The 8,126-nt window shown below is 56.6% G+C and overlaps 1 protein-coding gene across 1 annotated transcript in view; it reads left to right on the top strand.

Annotated features, from left to right (window-relative positions):
- Positions 1-1,756: 1,756 nt before the first annotated feature.
- Positions 1,757-8,126, top strand: part of ASB18 (ankyrin repeat and SOCS box containing 18) — a 44,401-nt gene continuing 38,031 nt past the window's right edge. The window contains 3 exon segments of the mRNA XM_040972429.1: positions 1,757-1,771; positions 4,457-4,581; positions 4,583-4,644. Coding sequence (XP_040828363.1) covers positions 1,757-1,771; positions 4,457-4,581; positions 4,583-4,644 — 202 coding nt within the window.

The following is an 8,126-nucleotide window of genomic DNA, read 5'->3' as shown; positions in this document are numbered from 1 at the left end:
CCCCAGTACCCACACCATCACCCAATGCCCCCAGTACCCACACCATCACCCATCACCCCAGTGCCCACATCATCACCCATCGCCCCCAGTACCCCAGGTGCTGTTGTATGTGGTGCTGGCATCCCAAGTGGAGACTAAGCTGCTGCCCCCCAACATCTCTACCTGGCATGATCTCTTACCCAACAATGCATCTGACATCCTCATGTGACAATTCATCCCAACTTTTCTCCCCAAATCTACCAATACTCTGTCCTGCCCTCCGCTGCCCCTTCTCTCTCCTCCCACCCTAGCTCATCTTTCTTCACAATGCCCCCCGAGAAAAACCAACAGGACAGAAGGAAAGGCTGGAGAAGAGGCTGAGAGGGCAGAACTGGGCACAGCGGGCACCACTGGTGACCGAGAAGCAAGGCCACCAAGCAACAATGGAATCTCAGCCAGCGACCTGCCCCACTCCACCCCGGGCTGCCCTACCTGCCAGTGGAAGCAGCAGAGGTGTCTGCCTCACAGGGCTGTTGAGAGGAACAAACATACCTACATCCATGACACCTGCAGAAAGGCACCAGGCATCTGGCAGTTCCCACTGACCGGGATACTCGCAGCCCACACTGGAGTCCTTGAGTTCAACTCCAGCTCCACCACTAAGGCAGAGCCCAGGAGGCAGCCATGATGACACAGGCAACGCCTCCCAGCACCCACAAGGGAGACCTCAGCTTGCCCTTGGCCCTGTCTTGGCCCAATCCTGGCCATCGAGGGTATTCAGGGAGAGAACCAGAGAATGGTAGATCTCTGCCTCTCCCTTCCTCTGTGTCTCTGCCTCTCTGTCAGTTTTGGGGGAGAAAAAAAAGACACAGATCACAACCAAGAACCTTTGCAGAACAACCCTGACCTGAGCAGGAGCACCAGCCCGAAAGGCTCGGGGCCCCAGAACAAAAGGGAGGACGTTCCGATTACTTGAGGAGTTGATGTCCCAAGAGTTTCAAAATTCCCATCAACAAGCCCATAGATTCAAGAATCCTAAGAGTCTGCAGACTCACAAATCCTGGACAGAAGCAAAGGGTTCCTGACGCCCGCAATGAGCAACGATCCCAGCGTGCCGTGTGTACACGCTGTGCTCCCAACTATGGCAGCACAACACACTCTGAGCATGTCCCATGTAGACAGATGGGACTCATCTGTTCTATTTGACCTTGGATGGCGTATCCACAGAACGTATCTGCACCCCAGCTTGGCCAGCTCCATCCTACATGTCCCCAAAGAAACACAAAGCTCTCGGGTGAGTGGTCGGGGATGCCACCCCTGCAGTGCACCCCCACATCCCAGTGTGTTGCTTCCAGCCTGGAACAGAGCCGTGCAAGCAGTGACTGGCCGACGACGACATGGCAACATTGCTGTGCCCAGCACCTACAGGCTGGGGAGGGGCTGCCAAGCCTGTCTACCACCAAACAGGAGATGCCTTCCCACACAAAAGCAGAAAACGGATGAGAAAGGCACAAAGATGGAATCCCTGGGGATCTGCAGACAAGCCACCAAGCTGCTAGCACCGGGAGAAGCATCTGGGCCCCTGGGGCTGGGAGGAGAGTCATGGGACCAGGGAGAGAAAAGAGAGTGGTGAGGGCCCGGCGGGAGTCTGCGGCCTGGGAATCAGGACCCAGCACTGCCAGGCTGGCCTGGGAGGGACAGGTGGCCCCAGAGTCCTCCGGGGGTGCACTTGTATACCCCCTGGGGTGCAAGGCAGCTCTCTGAGGACAGCAGAGACATGGCAGCCTCAGAAGTGAGTCCAGAGCCAGCACCATGGGATAGCAGATGTAACCATCATCCCAACCCTGGCATCCCATATGGGCACAGGCTCGAATCCTGGCTGTGCCACTTCTGATCCAGCCCCCTGCTGATACAGGCTCTGGGAAGGCAATGGAGGATGAGCCAAGTGCTCAGGCCCCTGCACCCAGGCAGGAAACCCAGGTGATCTTGGGCTTTGGGATCCGGCTTTGGCCAGATTCAGCCTAATGCCATTGGGGAAGTGAATCAGCAGGTAGAGTATCTCTCTCTTTCTCTGAGTCTTTCACACATATAAACATGATCTGTAAGGGAGCTCACCTCCTGTTTGCAGACAAGGACATGTCCTGCCTGTTCCTCCAAGATGCACAGTCAGGCCCAGTACTCAGCCCGCCCCCGGCTGCCTGCTTCCTCTCATGACACTGCACCATGGCAAGGTGTGCCCCCAGCCGCAGCTCATGTGCATCTGGCATTGCTACTTTGCCGGGAAACTCATGCCAGAGGTAGAGTCCCAGGGCACAAGCCCCAGAGCCCTTGTCCCAGTCCCACCCTTCAGGATGCAAACTGGCCTGGCAGAGAAAGTTCCAGAAAGGACACATGAGCCTCTGTGAGGGTCTGTAAAAACAACTGCATGTGGTAACAGACATGTGCCCCTGGGAACATGGGCTCTGCACACGAGTAACATCCATGCTCCCATGGGAACATGGGCTCTGCACACGAGTAACACGTGTGCAGAGTAACACCCCAGGAACACAAGCTTCTCAGTGCCCTCCAGAGATGGAGGGCCGAAGCCACCTGATCAAAAAATATCTTTATTTGAAGGGAAAGTGAGAGAAAGAGGAAGGAGATCTTCCAACCGCTCCTTCATTCCCCAAATGCCTGCAATGGCTGGAGTTGGTCCAGGAACCGGGCCAACCTCCACTGCTCTCCCAGACTCGCTGGCAGGAGGCTGGCTAGGAGAAGAAGCAGCCAGGACTCAAACCAGCACTCCAACCTGGGATGCCAGCAGCATGCGGGCAGAAGCTTGGCACACACCACATCCCCAAACCAGCCCTTACACCCAGCCACCTTTGCCTGTTTTAGAGGCAGCCAGGCCCTGCCCACCGCCGATGACCCCGGTCAAGGGCAGTCTCTGAAGGAGAATGTTGAAACATCAGCTCTCGGGAGCGGGTGGGGGGAAGAGGGTGGCTTGCTCAGGGACGGTCCAGGCTGCGGAGACAGAGGCCAAGGCTGGGCCACGCCAGGCGAAGAACAGAGATGATTTCATACCGAAATAGAGAAATTCATGTTGCCTTAAATATAATTTGTGTTAGTTACATCCCAATTCCTGATTTATACATCACAGGGTTGATAAAGAATTACATTATAACAAAATTAGCCAGCGTAATTAGCATAGTGCATGTGCCACTGATTAAACACCCAGCAGACAGCGCGACAATGAAGACAGCGCACTGTGGCTTCGGCGTCTTATGATCTGCCCAGCAAGGGCTCCGCCTCGCCTCCCTTGGGTGTGAGGCTGGCTGGCCAGCCGCTGCCCTCACCTTTTGGTCTACCCAGTTCTGGCCTGTGCTAACTCCTTGCCCCTCAACCCGTCTATGCAAAAGGAAGAAGAGGAAGGCATTTTTAAGAATCTTCTTTTACTTATTTGAGAGGAAGAGTTACGGTGGGGAGGGAGACCGGGAGAGAGAGATCTTCCATCTGCTGGCTCACTCCTCAAATGACCATAACTGCCAGCGCTGGGCCAGCCTGAAGTCAGGCATTGCTTCCAAGCCTCTCCTGGATCCCCTGCTGCTCTCCCAGACACGTCAGCAGGGAGCTGAATTGGAAGTAGAGCAGCCAGGACTTGAACCGGCACCCATATGGGATTTGGTGCTGCATTCAGCAGCCTAGCACACTATGCCACAGCAGCAGCTGTAAGGCTTCTAGGTGCAAAGCTCCAGGTCCCTTTCAAAAACCCTCATCTTTAGCCAGAGAGAATCCGCAAGCCTCCCAGATAAGCCTGTGACATGATTTTGTCACACTGGCCAACCATGGGCAGAATTGTCCAGGCCCATGTTCTTCCTGGAGGCCAGCAGTCCCAAGAATGTCTCTGCCGGGGCCTGTCTGCCGAGTGTCCCTCAAGTCATCACTCAGGAGGCCTCGTCTCCAAGGGAGGCAGGGAGGTCCTTGAAGAAGCCCAGGGACCCGCATCCCTGGGGACCTCACCCTGCGTGCTCAGGGGCCTGGGCACTCCGGGCCAAGTGCAGCAGCTTTGGGGAGCCAGAGGCCTCAGCTCCCCGCCTCCCCAAGGTTGCGTTATCTCTGTCTTCCAGGACTAGCTCCCAGCAACACCTCCCAACACACACACACATACACACTCACACAGCATCCTGTAGGAAGTCTGAGGACAGGCCAGCTTTTGGCAGAGAACACGCAAGAACACACCTTTCCTCCACAGCCCCGGAGCTCACGGTGCCCCTGCCTCCTCCACCCACAGCCCTGGCTCCCTCCTCGTCCTCAGCAAGCCGCTGTGCCCTCCCCGCCCTCCCCCGCCCTCCCCCGCCCTCCCCGGTTAACCTTGGACCTGGCTGCTAACCTTGGACCTGGCTGCTAACCTTGGACCTGGCTGCTAACCTTGGACCTGGCTTAGGAGAGCAGGGAGGCTGGGCCCCACGCAGCCAGCACTACAATGTTGAGCTTCTAGAACCTCCCCGACTACCCCCTCAGCTGCGCCTTAGTGAGGAGGTTGAAGGCCGCGCTGGAGGCCAAGGACGAACAGCGAGTCGGGGAACTGATCTGCTCGGAGATCAAGCCCGTGGACGCCGTGATCATTGGCCAGTGATGACTGGATGAAGGACCCGGCCGCTCGGCTGCCCACCGGCGTGCTGTTAGGTAATCCCAAACGGGGCTGTCGCATCTGGGGTGGGGGGCAGGCCAGCAGACAGAAGGTTGATTGGTAGGAAAAGGCAGTGGTCCTCCAATATCGGCTTCATATCCATCACCCACCTATAGCTATCTTTTGTCACTTATCATCTACCCATCTATCTGATTAGCAAGTCGAGGACTTGTAAAGTGATGCATCTATTTGGGAAAGTACGCAGTAACTGTGGGTACCCACGGTGTGACAAGGCGCAGGTTTAACCGCTACACGTGGGGATTACCTAAATGGCTTTGAAGGAACAATCTCTGACGACAGGCGTAAGACGGACTTGGCGGTCCTACGGGTGGGCCAGGCAGCGGCAGGAGCTTCTGCAGCACGAAGCTGTACCTTGTCAGGGTCTCCGTGCTAGCTCTTTCTCTTTTTTTCTTTTTCCCGAGATTTTTTAAATTGGAAAGTCAGATATACAGAGAGGAGGAAAAACAGAGAGGAAGATCTTCTATCTGATGATTCGCTCCCCAGGCGGCCACAATGGTTAGGGCTGAGCCGATCTGAAGCCAGGAGCTTCCTCTGGTTCTCCCACGCGGGTGCAGGGTCCCAAGGCTTTGGGCCGTCCTCAGCTGCCTTCCCAGGGCAGAAGCAGGGAGCTGAATGCGCAGCGGAGCTGCCGGGACATGAACCAGCACACAGGCAATGTTGTGTGAGATCGCTCCTTCAGGACCACAGGGCTTTGCTCATCCGCATTGTTAGTGTTTGACACCTCATGTACCTAAGCAACAATGTATCACAACATGAATAGGTGTTACGGAGTAACCCTTGGCACCATCCTACCCACCCGGCCTTGGCTGGTTCCAAGCTTCTTTCGCCTGTGAAAATGTCTCCTGTTCCCAGAGCTAAGAGCTGCTGCTCCGCTCTCTTGATCTCTGAAACAGTCTGAGGTGTCTGTTGCAGACACCTTCCTCCCCTGCCTGCTGGAGGTATCTCTCACTGGATGCAACACCCGCCCTGGAGGGCACTGGTGTGCGGTGCCACTACTGCGACCACGCCACAAGGAGCGTCTCCAGCAGCTTCACTCCCCTGCATCTAGCTGAGGATGAGATCCTGGAGTCGGCAGACCACCAGGGCCAGCGCCGCTAGAACAAGGACACAGAACTTGCAGGTTCGGTTCCGTATTGTCAGCCAAAAGGGCCTCGGGTCCCTCTGCCCTCGAGGGGCTGTGTTCCACCCGAGACCCCCGGGAACAGGAGGGGCTGTGGCTCAGTGCTAGCATTCCCTGGCACACAGAGATCTCTCACGGCCCTATTGCCCCTTGTTAACTGGCCAGCACCAGGAGCCATCCCGAGGGTCTGGCGTTTCTCTGCCTGTTGGCCTGCATTGCATCCATCCGGGTCCTCCCTCTCTCTCTCCTTTCTGTCAGTGTATATAACGTCTTCTTGTAACACATTCACTCAACGTGCGTTCCCGTCCTGTAATTTACTCTGCGTTACAGGATGCTGTCTCACCTGATGGGACAAGCACCTGCAATGTCAGCCTCGGCCCTCGGGGGACGTGGCAGGCTCCTCCCTTCCCAACACCCATGAAGTGTGCATATATGTACGCACCCACAAACACACATGCACACATGGGGGAAGCGGGGACATCGGTGCAGGGACATGGAGCTCTCTGTGCTGGCTGGGGCTCCCTGAGGCTTAGGGGACTTCCTGAGCAGCCTCCCTGGGGAACTCCAGCAAAGGTGCTTGGAGAAGGAATAGCTCCTGCTCTGGCTTCTCTGAAAAACAGTTTAACACACACATTTGAAAGGCAGAGTGACCCAGGCAGAGAGAGAGAAAAAAAAAATCTTCCATCTGCTGGTTCATTCCCTAAAGGGCCACAATGGCCCGGGCTGTGCTATGCTGAAACCAGGAGCCAGGAGTTCTATCTAGCCTCTCACAGGGTGGCTGGACCATCCGGCACTGCCCTCCCAGATGCATCAGCAGGGAGCTGGGCCTGGGATGTGGGGTGCAGGTGTCACATGCCACCATGCCAGCCCCAGCTCCTGCTTCTTCCTGCCCTGGCTCTTCCAAGTCCAGGAGCTGCAACCCCAGAACAGAATGTCTGTAGGAGCTCGCCCGGGGGTGGGAGCAGAAGGCGAGCTGGAGGTCGAGTCTGAGGAGCGTACGGATCAGCTGTGCCCTTGTGCCCGTCCCTTGAGGTTGAGGCTTAGAAAAGGGGGCTCAGGTAAGGAGTGGATGGCAGAGCCCCAAGCTAAGACATCAGATTATCGTACCAGGGCAGGGCCTCTGGTGGGTGGGAATGGGGCACAGGGAACACACGCAGCTCCCCCTGGGGTTTCATCCAGGTGCCAGAGAAGCACAGACCCTGCAGTGCGATGCTTGGCATCAGGCGGGGCCCCTGGCAGTGAGAACACAGGGACCAGAAATGGCTCCATGACACCCAACCCTAGGGACTTGAAGTCTGGAACCATGCCTGCCCCCGCTTTGCTTTCTGAACCCAGAGCTCGGCCTCCTGGTGGGAGTCGGTGATGCTGATGCTCTTGAGGAGTCTCTCACTGCCCTGCTCCCCAGGGTCCTTCCCCTCCAGGCCTCTGTGCAGCTGCGATCTAAAAGGGGCCATATTGCTACCTGAAACTGGCACCACGATTCACCCACGCTGCGCATGGCAGCCCACGGTTGCTTTCACGGGAAGGTATACGCCTGTGGAGCACCATGATGGGGTCCGGGAAAGCTAGTGTGCGCTTTCAGAGGGTGGTCAGGATCCATGGCAAAGGCCTTGAGAAGCAGCCCACATCAGGAGTGGATGGCAGAGGTGGGCAACATCAGGTCTGGCTGTGCCAAAGTATCTGCAGGCAAGATTCAGAATCCAATGAACCAATAGTAGATTGATTTCTAAGTTGATGATGTGGCACATCCCGTGAGCAAGCGGCCATTGGCATCAGCAAGGAACCCCAGCTCTGCAAGAAGGTGGATCCTGGGAGAAGGCAGGGGACAGTGCTGAGCTGGACAGGGGACATCCACTGAGAAGAGCCAGAGCCACGCTGTTGGCAAAGGCATTGGGTGGGGGAAGAGGGATGCGTTTCCATCCTCAGGATGCCTGCAGCAGAGTCCTGGTGTTGTTCAACAGACGATGCTGTGAGAGCATAAGAAGAAGAAAATGACTCCTTTTTGAATGGCCGGGTGGGCACCGCAGGGCCTGGCACCCAACTCATTGGCTTCACTTGCTGCTCCCACTGAGTGGAACAGATGGCGTGTGTCCATGGCAGCATCAGGGTGGTGGGGGTAGAAGCGGTGTGAGCAGCAGAGGGCGGATCAGGTTAGAAAACAGAGGCAGTGGCTTTGCCTGGAGGAGTTCAGGTGCACATGGGCCCTTGGAGTCCAAGAAGTGGTCAAAGCAGCCCACCCAGATAAGGCACCGTAGGTCATATCCCACATGAAGTGGGCACCATGTAGGGCTGCCCCTTTGCAGGGAGACCTGCTGTTCTCCAAAGATGAGCCGGTGC

Source organism: Ochotona curzoniae, unplaced genomic scaffold (assembly GCF_017591425.1).
Source record: "Ochotona curzoniae isolate NIBS_2020 unplaced genomic scaffold, NIBS_Ocur_1.0 contig_2294, whole genome shotgun sequence".
NCBI lineage: Eukaryota > Metazoa > Chordata > Mammalia > Lagomorpha > Ochotonidae > Ochotona > Ochotona curzoniae.
Note: the sequence above shows the minus strand (reverse complement) of the source record. Positions and strands in the feature narration are given on the sequence as shown.